The 18,212-nt window shown below is 44.6% G+C and overlaps 1 protein-coding gene across 1 annotated transcript; it reads left to right on the top strand.

Moving 5' to 3' along the window:
- Positions 1-1,480: 1,480 nt before the first annotated feature.
- Gcm1 (glial cells missing transcription factor 1) lies at positions 1,481-14,791 on the top strand. Its single transcript, XM_040739942.1, has 5 exons — positions 1,481-1,555; positions 8,419-8,671; positions 9,555-9,667; positions 10,615-10,743; positions 12,551-14,791. The coding sequence occupies exons 1-5, from the start codon at positions 1,481-1,483 to the stop codon at positions 13,289-13,291; spliced, it is 1,311 nt and encodes a 436-aa protein (XP_040595876.1). The 3' UTR covers positions 13,292-14,791.
- Positions 14,792-18,212: the final 3,421 nt, after the last annotated feature.

Here is an 18,212-nt window from a genome sequence, read left to right on the forward strand (position 1 = left end):
CTCACTCTTGTAGACCAGGCTGGCCTTGAACTCACAGAGATCTGCCTGCCTCTGCCTCCCTCCTGAGTGATGGGATTAAAGGCATGAGCCACCACTGCCTGATTAGGGAAGGGTGTTAAAAATCACTGTAATCTTTTAGAGTAAAAATTTTATTCCTCTTCTCTTAATTTAAAAGCAAGTATCTAGTCTCAGTGAAGAACGGCAATTTTAGGTTTTGATAATATAGATATTGTTTTCCAAAGGTTGTTTGTTTTGTTTTCTGTTCTGTTTTGTGGAAAGTGTGCTTTGGATCATATCTGTTCTAATTAGTGATGACCAAGTTTGGGATAGCAGAGTTACGGATGCCACTGTGACTAAATGTTTACATCTTCTGGTTTTGTCACTGAAGCTGTCTCAACTAAGGTGTCAACCATTTTTATGCAGCAGCTCAATATTTATTTCCTAAACATAGAAATTTACTTAGAGTTGTAAGGCTTTGAGCCGGGCTCAGCAGCGCAAGGCCGAGGTGTCAATCCTCCGCACCACAAACTCAGAAACAAAACCGGGGAGGACAGAACCCTCTCCATTATTTAGTCTTGAATGCCAGCATTCGCGTGCACTCGGGGAAAGGGACTTCATGTTTCTTGGAGCCTGTTACCACAGGGCTGTAGCTGATCTTGGAAAGGTGAGGAACAGGATGTGGGATTTATCTATGGACCTATTCATTAATCTAAATTGTTATGGGATATATCCTACGTTCATTTTGTATCTTTAGGTAAACTTACATAATTTATGTAGAAATAAGTCTAAGTCATTGGCTCCAGGCAATAATGGCTCCAAATTCTCTCACAACCCAGATGTCTAGCAATAAGGGGAGGAAGGAACTCCAAACCTGAAGGTAAAAGTTGTGACCAGTGTTGTGGAACCCCAGACAAGCCTACTGTAGCAAGCCTAGTGGCTTCTGAAGTTTGTTTTGCATTAGCAGCTGGTACTTGCAAAAAAAAAAAGTCAATGGAATTGCTATTTGTGGTGGACAGGTGATTAATGTTTTTTTATATTGCTTTCCTTTGCTTTTTATTTTATTAATATCTATTAGTGTGTGAGCACTTGTGCAGAGATCAGAGGACAGCTTGTGGGAGTTGGTTTTCTCCTCCTGCCATGTGGGTTCCGGGGACTGAGATAAGATCTTCGGGATTGGTAGCGAACACCTTCACCTGTTAAGCCGCCGCCACCCTCTTTTGACACAGTCTCACGTTGTAATTCAGGCTGGCCCTGAACTCGTGGCTGTCTTCTTGCCTCAGCCCCTGGGGTATGAACCACCGTATCTGGCTTCAAAGTTTTCAATCTCTGAAGTCACCAGTGTTGCTACCGTTTATTTTCTTAGCTTTGGAAAGCAAGCCCCGAGGCTGCTTGTGTGCAGACCCGGGTTTGAGAGTGAGAGTGCTCTAACACGGCTCTGAGACGTTGAGTAGAGGCAAGCCCGTGGTGACCCGACCTTATCATGGACCCCGACGACTTTGATCCTGAAGACAAAGAGATACTGAGCTGGGATATTAACGACATGAAACTGCCGCAGGTATGTGCTTACGGGACTGCCCCCAGCATGCGACAATTGGCCTGCTTCAGAGTTTCAACCACAGAGCCAACTGAGGTGTTTCAAGGGGAGATGTAAGGCCTGGGATCTGGGCGCCCTTTATTTCCCAGACGCCCCAGGAACAGACAGAGACAAAGAAAGCGCTGTCTCCTCCCTTTCAGGGCTGGCTCGCTCTGTTTAGCGCACAGTTTGCAGTACTTGCCAGTGGACTGACTGCTCCTAACACATAAGAAAGACCCCGTAGCACCTTCTTTGCCATAGTACTTTTAACAGCTAACCCGAGGCTGGCCTATCTGAACAGTGGTGCCCTCGCGCAACACAGCTCCTCTAGAGGGACGGATGCGAACACTGCCCGCCCCTGGGCTCACTGGGTGGCTTCTACTCCTACCCAGGAGGGAGGGGGGAGAGAGAGACAGAGACAGAAAGACAGAGAGACAGAGACAGAGACAGAAACAGGGAAAGAGGGAGGAAGAGAGGGAGACTAGGTCTTACTCAGCAGCCTAAATTAGCCTTAAGTCCCCAAAGGAGCTCACATTTGCCTCGAACTCTCAGCCCTCTTGTTTCTGCCTCCTAAATGCTGGGGGTCACAGGCCCAGCTAGCAACTAACCTTTGAACTCTAAATCTATGGAAAGCATTAATTAAAACCAGGTTTCCGAATGTATCGTTCTTGGCTATCTTGTTCTCTCCCCCTGGTGTTTACAGATACTTTAGACATTGGTTGAAAGGGTGACTATGAGCACTAAACCCGGAGTGCCCTAGTACCAAACGTCTGTCCCATCCTGGGGACCAAGCAGGGCAGAGCCGTTGGGGATTCCAGTGTCAGCTCATGACCCTTCTGGGTTCTCACTCTAATGGACACTTCCTTTTGCTTCTTTCTCTTAATTTCCCCCTTGGGGTCTCCTTTGGTGGATGTTGAGAAAGCTGGAAGACAGAAAATATACCTATTCATTTCACTCAAGGGGGCAAATAAGCCATCACTAAAGCCAGGCAAACATCCATTTTTCCAGACTTCCAGTGGGAGTTCTTGATTCGTGCTGCAATTGCTGTCACTGTTTTAGGGGAGCTTTAGAGTCAATTTTAGTTGCTTTTGGCCCAATGACCCATATTTCCCCCGATTTTTCATTTCATGCTTGAAACCCCAAAATGTGAGCTGAAGATAATATCTAGAGCTGAGGTCAGCAGATACGGAAGGACTGGAAACTGGCAGGCAGGGAAACCCTGTGTACCGACATGCATTTTTCTAGGTGTGTTGCTGCATGCCTGTAACCCGCCACGCAGGAGGCAGGAATAGGGGAATCACCACCAGTCTGAGACTGGCCTTAAAAAGAAAATAAAGTTAGCCGGGCGGTGGTGGCGCACGCCTTTAATCCCAGCACTCGGGAGGCAGAGGCAGGCGGATCTCTGTGAGTTCGAGGCTGGGCTGGACCGACAGCCTCCAAAAACAATACAGAGAAACCCTGTCTCGTTAAAAAAAAAAAAAAAGAAAAGAAAAGAAAGTTAAAAAAATGGGATTTTCCTGACCATACATATTGTCCATCAGCTCCATAAACAAAAGAGAAAGAACAGCTTCCCTGGAGGGAAACTCAGGGCCCAGAAGCTCTTGTTCCAGCATGAATTTTCAAACTCCAAAGCATTCCTGACTCCTTGGGTCACCACACAGGAAGGTCCATGACAAACATGTATGCTCTTGCTCTGGAAATAGACCCTTTGCAGAACAGGTGAAAGGTGACTTATAGAAAAGCTATCCAGCTTGTAAAAGTCAGGGCAATAATGAAAAGTGCAAACATCCTTTAGAATGGTCTAAGCAGATGCAACCCCATCCAGGATCTGGGTTTATCTGTACTCTAGAGTCATATCTACAACCAGTTAAGGTGAAAAATGAAAGATCACGGGAAGTTTTCAACAACACGTTTGTGTGTTTCAGAGCAGTCTGAAGGCAGAGGGTACCCAATGAGAAACTGAGGACCTGGAGATACCAGCCCTGGACTTGAGTTCCAGCTGTGCCTCTCTCTATTTGTAGGGCCTCTGAGAATTCTCTGCTCCTCTTCAAACTCCTTTTCCTCCCTCTGAAAAAGCTGCTGCAGAACGCTGTGGTCTCTTCTGTTCCTATTGATTCTGGCATCCAGGGATTCTAGACTTACCAGCCTGGGCCTGCTAGGTGGTTCATTTATTTGTTCATATTTATTTAGCTTTTTTTCTTTCTTCCTCCTTCCCTCCTCTCTCTCTCTCTCTCTCTCTCTCTCTCTCTCTCTCTCTCTCTCTCTGTGTGTGTGTGTTTGAGTGTTTTGCCTGTGTGTATGTCCGTGTACTATGTGAACATCTGGTGCCCACGGGAGAAAAAAAAGGCCAATGGATTTTCCAGAACTGGAGTTACAGTCAGTAGTGAGCTGCCATACATATGTTGGGAATTGAACCCAGTTCCTGTGAAAGAGCAGTAAGAGTTCTTAACCATTGAACCATCCCTCTAACACTATTTATTTAAGTTTTTAAGACAGGTCTCACTCTGGATTGGGCTAGAATTCACTATGTAGTTTAGGCTGGCCTTAAACTCATAGACGTCCTCCTGTCTTAGCCTTCCAGCTAACGGAACTGTATAGCTATACCTAGTTGGTCTGGAGGTCACATTGTAGACCAAGCTAGCCTCAAACTGGTGACTTCTGCCTCCTGAGTAGTGGGGATACTGTTGTGAGCACATGTGCCCAGTTTTCCATTTCTCCTAATACATCCACTATGGTATCAGCCCAAAGCACAGACACTTAACTACACTATCACAACAGAAGTCTTATTGTAGGCCAGTGTACTAGACCAGTTACATTCTCCTGTTCTATTCCCCTTAAATTACATTTGCACCTGCAAAATTAATCATTGCAGACTTTGCATGTTCCATGTCTGGTGTTGGTCTTGTCTTACTTTTACTCAAAATATGGATTATATGGTCCTAGAGAGTTTTAAACTTGTCCCACAGACTATGACAGTTGAGAAACAAAATTGTAACTTTTTTGGCTGAAAATTGAAGAGACACTCAATGTCCTTTTCTACTAAATAGCATTAATTTCCCAGGGAATGAACTGCCCACTATTCTCACAGCCCTGGCGTTTCTAAGCTGAAGCAGGGTTGTTCTATTAACGTCACAGACTCTTCAAGCATTTTATTCCTGGGCCCTGAGCGGCTGTCAGGTCAAACCCATGGCCAAAACAACACTAAGACATTTACTCACACAATTCAATCTGGCTGTTTGGTTGGTGATGGATGGTTTTGTTCTTGTTTGTTTTGAGGCCAGATCTCACTACGTAGCCAAGGCTGGACTTGAATTCACTATGTAGCTCAGGATGGCTACAAATCGAGACCCTCTTGCTTTTGCTCTAGCTGAGATTACCAGTATCATGTTGCCTAGCTAATTCCGTTTTGATTTGTAGTATTGTAGGCAAATGCAGGGCTTCAGGAACGCTAGTTAAGTACACTGTCACTGAACTGTACTGTCCACCCAGCTCCAAGTCTTGAGTCCATTTCACTTTCTCCATAGAGAAGACATTCTTTAAAATGGCGGAGTCTAATGTGAAGGGGTTAGCTCATGACTGGATTAAGGTTTTAGCCAACAAAATTTCTTCTAACCTCCACAGAGGATGAGCCCCAAATCATACCCTTCTAGCCACTAGAATTACAGGCAAAAATCACCTCGTCTTGCTTAATGCAAATTTTTTGTTTGTTTGTTTGTTTTTCTTTCTTTCTTTCTTTCTTTTTTTTTTGAGACAGGGTTTCTCTGTGTAGCCTTGGATGTCCTGGAACTCACTCTGTAGACCATACTGGCCTTGAACTCACATAGATCCACCTTCCTCTGCCTCCCAAGTGCTGCTGGGATTAAAGGCATGGGCCACCCTGCCAACCCAGCTCAATGTGAATATTTTGATGTGTTATTTAAGAATTTGATTTTATTCATTTTATATAATAATAATATATAATTTTATGCTAGCCTACTTCAAATGACTAAATTAAATTACAATGAAGGTCATATAAAGAGTGTCCTTGTATTCTCATACAGCTAAAAGGTACTGAGTAAATTATAGGATTACATTTCCTCGTAACAAAAGTATGCAAAGAAGTCCTAGAAATATCAATTAAATTCCTAATGATGCTAACCAAGGGATGCTAAAATATAAGTTTGTTAGATGTAACATGTTGAGAAAACTAAAGGATATTCCCTTTCAATTATAAACTTCTTAACCGAGAGCAAAAACAAAGAGTTACTCATGAAAAGTTAGAAATTAAAGTAAACAGAGTGTCTAAAAAGAAGAAAGTGTTTTATGAAAAGTTAGAAATTAAATTAACAAAGGTTCTAAATAGAAGGGAGCATTTTTTCTGAGAATTGCTAGCAAGGTTAAGAACCACTGTTTTTTGTTTTAAAACTTTATGTTCCTCATGGCAAATTACACGGGCTTTCAGAAATGCCCTCCCCATACTCCTTCAGTCTTGGACATCTGGATCCACCATCATCCCAATTTTAATATAAAAAGTTGCCAAAGATTCCACCAAAAGTCCAGGCAAACGACAGAATAAGTTAACAACAGCCAAGAGAGGAGTTTCACGCGTTCACATTTCCTTTCAGTAGTTTCCTCACTCTGTACACTACTACCTTATTAGGGGAATGAGAAAACTAGGGTGTCATGGGGTGCCAATTGGGAAGAAATAACTTCAAAGATGTTGAGAGTCCTCACTTCCTCCACACACAAGAAGTGTTTGCTTTGGTCAGAGCATAAGGGGCTCTCGTGAATACATTTCACTTCTCCTGGCTTATGGGATTTGTAGTTCTGACCTTGGCAGGATTGAGTGGGTGGGACACTTTCACAGAAATCCCGGTTCCCCCCCTTGTCTGTCTTCGTCTTGATACCCCTGTGTCCTATTAGAATAATACATATCAAATCCACCAATTCTTGGTAGTTAAAATGACTAAAGGTAAATATATATTTTAGTGTTTAAATCTGCATTTTAATTATTTCAAAAGTAAACTACTCAGTGCTGGAGTGATAGCTCAGAGGTTAAGAGTGCTTGCTCCTCTTGCAGAAGACTGGGGTTCACTTATATGCACACGCCTCTCTCCACACAAACACATAATCAAAAACTAAAATAAACCCTTCAAAAGTGAAGTAAAATACTCTGCTAGGCTTTTCTGTGATGGAAGATGACAGGTGTTGAGGTTACAGGGGGCTTCTCATGTGGACACTGAACCACATCAAGGCCACAGCAACCAAGAAACTGCAGACAGCCCGGCACATCTTCCCTGGCTGTGTCTTCCAGTAGGGGAGTGCTGCAGCTGCCTGCTGGACCTCGGGTGCCTCCCAGCAGCACAGGTGTTGATGTACCCCTCCCTCTGGGGCGGAAGTCTAAGGGTAATGGGGGGGGGATGCTCACACATCCTGGCACTGGCGTTTGTCTCCATCTCTCCCCAGACATTTCTTGGCTTTGCTAATTTATATTCTGTTTTGCATATTCTTGTCGGGAAAGCAAAGGATTGGTACCTTGATTTCTTTTTCTGGTTTTTCCAGAGTCTTCTACCATGACCTTTGAGAATTGTCTAAATGAAAACTGTTCTTATTTTTATGCCAAGTCTCTGAGTCACAGTGATGGGCACAGAGTCAACCTAGGGTGATTCTTATTCTAAGTGCTAGGCAGGATCTGTCATTGCTGCATCAATCACCATTGTAGGGCCTGGGGAAATGAGCCACACTCAAGCAACGATGTTTATTTACAGCTTGCTGGATGCTGTGACAAGTGTTTTACATGCATAGCATTTACTCCTCAGAACTCCGGAAGTAGGAGAGTCTCATCATTCCTGTCTTACACATGCAGGAACAGAACAGAAAACAAAGTGTCTTGTGTCACCTTGCTCTGAGGACATTTTCAATGTGATTTTATATTGGTTCAAAATTTAACGTGCAATCTGCTGCCATGACTGCTTTGACAGCACCTGAGTAGCCGCCACCACACATTGCATTAGCCTACCTCCAGAGCTGAAACTCAAGACCCACAGCTCTGGCCTTGCCCAGCAGAGTCCAGTCAGATGTTCGCATGCAGGGAATAGGGCAGCTCTGGGGGAGCACACAGGCTCTTCCCGAGTCTTCTGTGTGTCTGAGGGGTAGAGAAAAACAGGGAAACTGACAGTGGAGGGAATCGTGGGTTTCCAGACCTCTTTGAACCTGAGCTCTGCATTGCTTATGTCTGGTGACTTAGTGATTCCCGGTACGGTAACCAGTGTGGTATAAGAAATTATCTCACTGTGCTTTCCATGGTTATTATGAAACAGCATGGTGAGATTACTTCATCCTCAAAAATTCTTGCTGAGAAATTACCATTACTGTTATTACCAAGGGCTGGAGAAACATCAGAATCCAGAAGGGCTAAATTCTCTCGTCTTGCTTCAAGAGACCAAATGCTTGATAGGCACAGCAGACGGTTTACTGCTCTAGTAGTTCTCAACCTGTGGGTCACGACCCCTCTAGGGATCAAATGACCTGTTCACAGGGCTCACCTACGGCCATCGGAAAGCACGCACATTTGCATTACGATCCACGACGGTAGCAAAAGTTAGGAAGCAGCAACAAAAATAAATTTGTCATTGGGGCCACCACACGTGAGGAACTGCATTAAAGTTGGCAGCACTAGGAAGGTTGAGAAACCCTGTTTGTGCTCACAGATTGCAGCACCAGGATTAAACTCGGGTCAGGCTCTGCCGAAGGCCTCCTGTTCTGCCCCGATGGCTCAGACACCTTTTACGTCTATCAACTCCACAGAGGCAGACGGGTGGGCTTTCTGGGTGAAACTGCTAACAGAACCTCTGTGCTTCTGTCAGAACGTGAAAAAGACTGACTGGTTCCAGGAGTGGCCCGACTCCTACGTGAAACACATCTACAGCTCGGAGGACAGGAGCGCGCAGCGCCACCTGAGTAGCTGGGCAATGCGCAACACCAACAACCACAACTCGCGCATCCTCAAGAAGTCCTGTCTGGGCGTGGTGGTGTGCAGCAGGGACTGCTCCACCGAGGAGGGCCGCAAGATCTACCTGAGGCCGGCCATCTGTGACAAAGCCCGGCAGAAGCAGCAGAGTGAGTGAGGCTTGGGGGCGGCAGCAAGGGGGCCTGGAGTCTGCAAGGATGTTCCAGCCAGGGTGGACGTGTCCCAGGGGTCCAGCCGACCCTCCCGCTGCATTAGGTGGCAGTCAAGGCATCTGACAAGAACTCTCTTAGAGGAAGACCTTTCCCCTCCAGCCCCCACACCATCTCCGCCTACAAGCCCTCCAAAGTCCCCTCATGAATGCCCCCGTTGCATTGGAGAGAGATTGACTCATGGAAAGTTTAGGAGAAAGTTAGTTCACAGTCTAGCTGCTTGGCACCTGAGTCCTGGGGAGATCCCAGTGAACACAGTCTTCAGGAGTGGCACAACAAGACTAAATGATAATTGCCCGCAGAGATGTTCGATGTTCTCTCTCTCTCTCTCTCTCTCTCTCTCTCTCTCTCTCTCTCTCTCTCTCTCTCTCTCTCTCTCTGTGTGTGTGTGTGTGTGTGTGTCATTTATAACTTAGTGAAAAATTTTGTGCAAGTGTTCTCTTTCTATCTCTTGCCCCTCAATCTGAGTTACTAACCATAAAATAAAAAATATATATATATAATACTTAATATTAGTAAATAAATAGGGGGAACATTTGTTCCGCAGAGTGCTTTGACCTGTAAAATAATCCCACTCGTCAGGCAGCTGCTAACAGTAGCCATGTGTGAACCCAGTTGGCCATTGGTAGACATAATGCTGGCCATGAGTAAGAGCCAGTGGCGGGAAGCGCCTGAGACTGTGCGGGGGTGGCGGTGGGGTGGGGGTGTGTTCCTCTCCACTATCATGGAACCAAAGCTGAAAGCCGCCAGCAGGACAGCCCAGATTCCCAACTCCTAAGTCAGCCCATGGCTTTAGTCAGCTCTTTCCTTGCTTCCTCTGTAGGGAAATGCTGTCCCAACTGCAATGGTCCCCTGAAGCTTATTCCCTGCAGAGGCCACGGGGGCTTTCCAGTCACCAACTTCTGGAGGCACGACGGGCGCTTCATATTTTTCCAGGTTGGGCTTGAGTCATTTACTCAGCTTCTCTTTCACGTGGCAGGTGTCTATCGTGTTTCCTATGGAGGAATTTTATCAGTGGTTGGGGTATAGGGGTATATGGGACTGTGCCACCCTCTGGGAGAGCAAACGCCCAGTGCCCTACTTCACCAGAGGTGGAGCGCTGAAAACCCAGAAAGGCAGGGTGCCTCCACTCCTGAGGAGGGGCGGTGCCTAGCTGAGCATGCCCAGGTTAGAGCAGACAGCATTTAGCTCGCAGCCTCAGTACCAGTGCTGAGTCAGCCCTAGCTCTGTACACAGGAGCAACTTGATTCCTCCTTGAAAGCCCGCCTTTCTGCAAAGTTTGTGAGAAACACTAGTGGGGCCTGAACAGGTGACGAGTGGACTCTGGTGTCAGATCGTCCGTGAAGGAGTGACAAATCAGCGCTCCCAAAGACATGGCCCTGCTCTTGACCGTTGGGCGAGTTGTGACATAGCTGTTCCCACAGCGGCTGAACTCCAGCTACCAGCCAGTTAACGCCAGCTCAGTGTTTCATGCTGGGCTCCCAGCTCCGCTGTGGCAATCCCGGGGCCCACTAACTAAGAGAGGCTATCCAGATGGCATCCTTTCTCTAGGCCTCGTTAGTTTCCTATTCTGTCAACGGGAGTGGTAATAATGGTACGTCTGTAAGCAGCGTGCCAAAGATTAAGTGGGAGAAGATGCGCATGACGGGCACATGCTACGGCGCCACGATGGGAGACAGACACCACGCACGGAGGAGGCCTCACGGGACCGGAGGCAGGCAGGAGCGCCAGTGGGCTTAGGAAGAGTTCCCTTGCAGCCGGTGGCCTTGCTCGCACCAGGTCACAGGAGAGGACAGGACAGAGAACAAAAGCTACATCCTGGGAAGGGGAAGTGCGTCCAGTTACTAAGTTTTGTTTCATTTTACCACTTTGCCTCTCTTTAGTCGAAAGGAGAACATGACCATCCCAAACCAGAAACCAAGCTGGAAGCAGAGGCGAGAAGAGCCATGAAGAAAGTGCATATGGCATCGGCCTCTGGCTCCTTGCGGATGAAGGGGAGCCCAGAAACGAAGGTCAGCTGCCCCAAAGCATCAAGGCCTCACCCCTGCAGTGGGCGTGGTAGACAGCCCTGGTCCTTTTCAGACCAATGAAAGCAAACATTCTTCTATTTTGCCTATCTATAAGCAAGCATACACTGGGCAAAGTGAATCTGAGATTTTACTCTTAATTTTTTTTACATTATTTAAAACAGCCTTGCAAATATTCAGTATGCTCATTGACTCATTATTATAAGTTCTTAAAAGGAACTTGAAATCAGTATTTAACTTATATTTGGCAACTCTACATCTTAGTTCCAATAAACAGAATTAATCAAAACAATTTTCTCAAAATGTGACTAACCTTATGGTTTTGGAGTTTTTGTTTTCAAGTTTCCATACAGATTGTTTTCTTAGCTTGTCTAAATAATCAGATGGTCTATCATCCTGAATGTGTCTGAGCAGTTGCATCTAAATCAGTGCTTCTCAACCTTCTTAATGCTATGACCCTTGAATACACTTCCTCATGTTGTGGAACCATAAAATTATTTTCGTTGCTACTTCATAACTATAATTTTTGCTGCTGTTATGAATCGTAATGCAAATGTCTAAGATGCAGGATATCTGATATGTGACCCCCGGGGAGTGGCAACCCACAGGTTGAGAACTGTTGTTGATCTAAATAATCAGATCGTTGTTAAGCTGGGTGATCTCTAGTGTGATCCCAGCCCTTGGGACACCGACATACACCAGCAATCAGGATCCAGAGTTCGAGTCCAGCTGGGGCTACATAATGAGACTCTGTTTAAACAAAACAGACATAAAGTTTCTGGAAATGATGGTCACTCCGGTGGCAGGAGGCAAGTGTGGAGATTGTGCCAAGAGGCGCAGCACTCCAAGGGCCTCACAACGTAACAGGCTTGTCTGTCCGATAGTGTTAATTTGCGCTTGGAAAGCTCTAAGTGTGCTTATCTAGAAGCAATCATGATTTAGTCTAATTCACTGGACCTGAGCTCCCAGATCCACATGACTGGTCCTCGTTATTCTCAGCTGCTTTACTTGGGCAGCATCTTTCTTTCCTCTCCTCAGACTATCATCTGATGAGGGGAGAGCTTACATGAGGAATAATATAAGCGCTACCTCTCAGCTTCTTCGCCTATGGATAACTCAGGGATAATATAGTTACTCCATCTAGATGTAGAAATTGATGCCAACCAGTTTATGTTCTATTCTGTTTTCCATGAGTCAGAGAACAGTCTCTAAATGAGAAAAACAAGTAAATCCAACACTGCTGCTGTGGTCTCTCACGCTAAGAATTGGACCAGTCCAGATGGGGCAGAAGGAAAAGGGAGAGGTGGAGGTGGGGGTGAGGGGTAGCCCTGAGAATTGTACCAGGACTAGTATAAATCTTTGAACCCGAATGTTTGTTTTGTTTGGGTTGTGTGTGTGTGTGTGTGTGTGTGTGTGTGTGTATTTCGTCTTGTTTTTTTAGTTAGCATCCTATACATGTTGCAAAAAGGCAGTTAGACATCTGACATCTGAGCATGAAGCATATTAAAAATCCAGCGTGTTCACAGACTGTTTTGGGCTCTCCACAGGTTAAAAAGCTGTAAATTGGAATAGGAGTCAATCTCTCCTCACAGGTTCCCAGCAGCTGTGGAGAGGCTCAGCCTATGGTTGAATTATACAAGGAATGAAGGCAATCTTATCAAGAGATATTTGCAGAATAACTCAGGGGTACTTGGGGTAGCTGTGTGGATTTGCTTAACTTCTTTTTCCCCCTGAGGAACCTGCATAAGGGTTTGCTTAACTCATTAACGCGAGTGTTCATTTCCCTTTCCAGGTTCTTCCAGGTGACATACCGAGTCAGGGAAGTTTACCTTTAACTTGGTCATTCCAGGAAGGCGTCCAACTGCCCAGCAGTTACAGCACACCTTTAATAGCTAACGCCTCCCAGCAGAACTCCCTGAATGATTGCCTATCCTTCCCCAAGAGTTACGATTTGGGGGGAACCACTGAGCTCGAAGATCCAACTTCCACCTTGGACCCCACCATGCTCTATGAGAAATGCAAGTTCTCCAGCAGTAGGATCTACAGCAGTGAAGACCAGTTTCAGCCTCCTGTTCCTGGAGTCTACACAGAATACGATGATCTCCAAGCCTGGAATAAAAACGCTTCCTTGGGGAGAAATCCCAACGATGACACCTGCTATCCCAGCTATCCTCTGCCTATGTCCAGCTGGCCCTGTGACTTCTTTCCCTCCCAGAACTCTTTGGAGCACTTTCCCCAACAGATTCCACTGGAAGCAGCTGCAGCCCAAACTGGCTGTCATCCACTGTGGTCCAATCCAGGAGGTGAACCTTATGAAGAGAAAGTGCCTATGGATTTCAACAGTTATGTGCCTTCCCTCACGTACCACTCACCTCAGCAGGATCCCTTTCTGCTCAGCTATGGCTCTCACGCTCAGCCACAATACTCACTGCCCAGCAAGAACGGCAAGTGGGATTTTGATGAAGAGGTGGCATGTGCAGGCTTGGATCACTTCAACAATGAAATGTTTCTAAACCTCTGTCCTTTAAGATGATTCAAATATGCCCCCCCCCGCCCCTGCCCCCATGAATCATGAATTGTTAAAGGACGAGAAGGATACCCTTAGAACGTGGGTTTCAAAGCATAAGCTCAGAGAAATGTCAGGATCGTGATAAGCAGTAGACAAGACTTTTGTTTTCATTCTAGTGGTCTTTTCACCTCGGCCGTGCTAATGTGTTTGCCCCAAGTAAGGAACAGAAGAAACTCATTTGTGCCAGGCATGGTGGCACACACCATTAATCCCAGCACTCAGGAGGCAGAAGCAGTTGGATCTCTGTGAGTTCAAGGCCGATTTAGTCTACCTAGTGTGTTCCAGGACAGCCAAGGCTATGTAGAGAAACTCTGCCTCAAAACCCACCGCCTTCCCTACACCCCTCCAAAAATAGAGAAAAAGTAAAAAAGAAAAAAAGAAACTTGTGTTGTAGAGCCAAATGCTCTCTGATGCCCCTGCCCAAGCTTCGGAAATTCAGCATCTCAGTGGGGCTGTCAGGAGGAGTCTTACTATGACTAAAACATATCAACTTATCATTTCATCTATGCCTTTTTGGAAGCCCCAAATGAAGGAACAGAAAGAAGACAGAAGAGCTGGGGAGGTATGGAGTTGGACGTTTTACCAAAGAAGTATTTAATACATCGCTTATTTTTATTTTCTTAAATATTTTTCCTAGATTGTGACCTCATCCTATTTATGAAGAGCAGAAAAGAAATGGACTCGGGAAGAGAATTGAACCCACCTCTCCTTCCCTTTCTCCTTCTCAGTGTCTTCTTCCACAAGGGCTGAGTTTCTGTCCTACTCATTTTTATCCTCTATAGTATCTCAATGTCAGGTCATACCTGGGAAATTCTTGCTTACATGTCTTTGTGAAGGGCTGAAGGTATGTCTCAACAGACAAGAGCTCGCTTAGCTCATCAAAGGCCCAGGGTTCAATCTCCAGCAACAAATTCCAATAGCAAAGCTTTGTTGGACCTGGCTGTGCACACCTGTAATCCCAAAACGAAGCAGGAGGCTAAAGCCCTGCTCAGCACCACATGCTAAGTGTATGTTCCATCATGGGGCCACGCCTCTTAGCCCCCATGAAGAGCGTTCTAAGTTTGCTTGAGATAGGTTCTCACCATGTAGCCTAAGCTGACCTCAAACATAGAATGGGGCTTTAGCCTCGGTACCCCAAACCCAAACAGCTAAAATAAGGAATCTCTGTTCCTTTGTCAGCTGGTCAGTTCCCTGTCTCTGCTGAAGTACTTTCCGGAGAAGGCAGTCTAGCACAAAATCTGGAATGAACCTTTCCATAAGCAAGTGATTTCAAAACAATCTTTGCCATTTGATTCCTGACTAATGCGTATGATGCAAGAATCAAAAATAAATGATATCTCTTGTTGCCCTGGTCCTCTGCAATACTAAAAAGTTTTCTTGTCTACCCCACAGATTAATGACATTTTCTAGACATATATAAATATTATTATACATAATATATAAAATATATTGTTTTCTATGTTATTATGTGTCTGTGTGTGATGTCCTATCTGGCATTGTATCTACTCTGGCTTTTGCCATTGTAGGTTACAATGAAACACTGGACCTTTGTAAGCATCTAAGCCTCATTTCCAATGGTGCCCAGCCATTAGCATTATACTTAAAGAGTCCCCAATCATAGACATTCACATTGTTTGGACCTAGTAAATTTTTTGGTATGAATGCAGAAAAATAAATACTTAATTTAGCAGAGTTATGCCACCAATGCTTGCAAATGCTCACGAGGGTCAGAAACCAGACCTCGTTCAGAAGCTCTGGTGAGTGAAAATTGATCTCATTCCACCCCAAGGCCCTTCCACACCTCAAAACTGATGTCTAGGTTGACCTTTTATATCTTTGCTGACTTGGGATGTACTGCCATACAACAGTTTGGATTTGTCTTTTGGAGGAAACCTAACAAAATGAACTATTTGGTGTGTTTTAAGGGGTTGTTGAAGAAGCCAGTGAGATGGCTTATCGGGCCACCAGGCCTGATGACTTCAGTTCAGTCCTTGGAACCTACATGGTAGAAAGAGAGAATTGACTCTAACAAGTTATCCTCTGACCTCCACAGGTGCTGCACTCACGCATGTGTGGATAAACACACACAATAAATGTGAAAAGAAACGACTGAAGTATAACAGACATAGAGAAGAATGCAAAAGTCATAGTGCATAGCTCAACACATTCAGATAGCCAAGTCGCTGGTGTACATTCTCTTGGGGGAAACAACATAGTTTTCAGATTAGACACAGTTTATTTGACATCTACACCTCCTTACAAACAATTGCCTCCCAGTGAGGTCCTGTTGAATATCACCTAGGCTGTGGGCCTGATGGAGTTTCCTATACCTAGAAGGTTCTAATTGCATTAAAAGAAAGAAAAAGAACCAATGGATGCTGGAGGAATTTTAATTTTATTGGCCTGAGACCTTTAGTATTGCAAGCATTTTTCTCCACTAGACTGAAGCACCCATCATCTCAAAGGTTTCATTTACAAAAACATCCGTAATCTCCATATCTACCAAAGCAAGAATGTGTGATTTACTGCCATCTCCACTTCCAAGTCTGATTCCCAGCCTTCCGAAGGCTTCTGCTGTGTCTCACACTTAGCTCTAGACTTCCACATAGTCAGATGTCACATCCGTGTCTTCGTGTTATGTATCTGTGCTCTTCTGACCACAGATTAGGATCTATGAGATTCAGAGTGGTACCAGCACCATCCTTCATCATCTTAACCGTATAGTTCGATGATTTTTGCCCATAGTATATATACTAGGTCATTTTGTGTCATGAAACCCAACAAAAATCAAGATACAGAATTCTGCGATTATCCTAAAAATTTCTGCTGGTTTTGGGTTAGGGGAGAGGTGGAGAGATGCCTAAGCAGTTAAGAGTGTGCATGGCTCTTACAGAAGACACAAGTTCAGTTCCAAGCACCTGCCCATATCAGCTGGCTCACAACCCCTATAGCTTCAGCTCCGGGGAATACTGCACACTCTTCTGGTCTCCATGGATACCCTCACTCACATACACACAGGCTTACACAAATACATATACTTAAAAATTCTTTTGCTGGGCAGAGGTGGTGCATGCCTTTAATCCCAGGATTTGGGAGGTAAAGGTAGGTAGATCTCTGTGAGTTCCAGGCCAGTCTGGTCTACAGAGTTTGAGGATAGCCAGAGCTACACAGAGAAACCCTGTATCAAACCACCCCGTCCCCCAAAAAAAACTTTTAAAAAATTGTTGGGCCCCTTATCAGTCAATTCTTTCCTTGATCCCCAGCCCCTGGCAACTCCTGTGTGCTGTCTGTCACTCTAGTGTTGCATTCTCTGAAATGACCTACAGGTGAAATCACGGGGCCTTTAAAACCTGCTTTCTACACTTGCGTGATGCTGTTGATAACTACAAATGTCTCCTGTGATATTAGTCCATGTGTTTGCTCTGTTATATGAATGAAGCACACTTCATATGATTCAGGCTGTTTTCAGCTTTGTAAACTATGAGTAAGACTACTACAAATGTTCACATTAAAGCACGTGTGGACAGCCGGGCGGTGGTGGCGCACGCCTTTAATCCCAGCACTTGGGAGGCAGAGGCAGGCAGATCTCTGTGAGTTCGAGGCCGGGCTGGACCGATAGCCTCCAAAACAATACAGAGAAACCCTGTCTCGTAAAAAAAAAAAAAAAAAAAAAAAAAAAGCACATGTGGACATTTCTCCAGTCTGTGTACCTAGGCATGAAATCATTTCATCACACATTAAATGCATGTTGTAATGTTAATAGATAATAAGTTGTGTGGCAAAGCAACTGCAGTATTCTTCAGGAACACGAGCGTTCCCTTCCTTGACTTCATTTTCAAGCTCTTAGTCATTCTTAAAAAGAAGTGGAGTCTCATTAAGGCTTTGGTTTTGGAAGCAGGGTCTTACTCTGTAGCCTTGGCTGACCTGGGACTCACTATGTATCTATCCCAGGCCTCCCAACTGCTGGAATTATAAGCATGAGCTGCTATGCCTGGCTTCTCACTGAGGCATTAAGTACACTTCCCCAGTGACTTACGGGGTTGGACATTGTTTTATGTTTTATTTACCACTTGTATGTCTTTGGTAAAGTATGTACTCAAATCTTTTGCCTATCTCTGTTTGGATAACAAGGTCCAAAAATTTTATCTTCAGGATCTAAAGCTCTGGTCAGATATATGTTTTGTAGGCTTTTTGCGTTGTAACTTCTAAATGAACATTTGTAATAGAATGTATGATTTACACATATTTTCCTGGTTACTATATACTATCTAATCCAAAGCCATAAAGATTTTTCTCTATACTTTCTTTGAAAGATTTTATTTTTTGCTGTTATAGTCAAACCATACTCTATTTCTACATAAATTTCATATATGAGGTCTGAGGCAAGGGCTGAGTTTCATTTTATTTTGCATATGGATACTATTATCTCAAAGGCATTTGTTGAATCAATATTTTCTTACAATCTGAAAAATTAATATCCAGAATTTCTAGGGCCCAAAGAAATGGCTCAGTGGTTAAGAGCACTTGCTGATCTTGCAGGGGACCGGAATCTCATTCCCAGTATCCACACGATGGGTCAAAATCATCCGCATCTAGTTTCAGGAGATCTAACATGTTCTTCAGGCTTTCGTGGGCAACAGGCACATATGCCGCACACATACATGCAGGCAAACACTCATATACATTTTTTAAAAAGTCTCCTTTCCTGGAACTTACCTCTATTTCATTGATTACAGTTTCTGTACCTTTTCAGATAGCTTTGATGGGTATCCTGGTTGGGAGTAAAGTTCATTTCTTTCATCTCTGTATGCACATAAAATTATGAGCACAACATAATTATATGAAATAGCAGGTTGCTTACGGCATTTTAAATCTGTGATGGGCT

This window comes from Mesocricetus auratus, unplaced genomic scaffold, assembly GCF_017639785.1.
Source record: "Mesocricetus auratus isolate SY011 unplaced genomic scaffold, BCM_Maur_2.0 Super-Scaffold_100691, whole genome shotgun sequence".
NCBI classification, from domain to species: domain Eukaryota; kingdom Metazoa; phylum Chordata; class Mammalia; order Rodentia; family Cricetidae; genus Mesocricetus; species Mesocricetus auratus.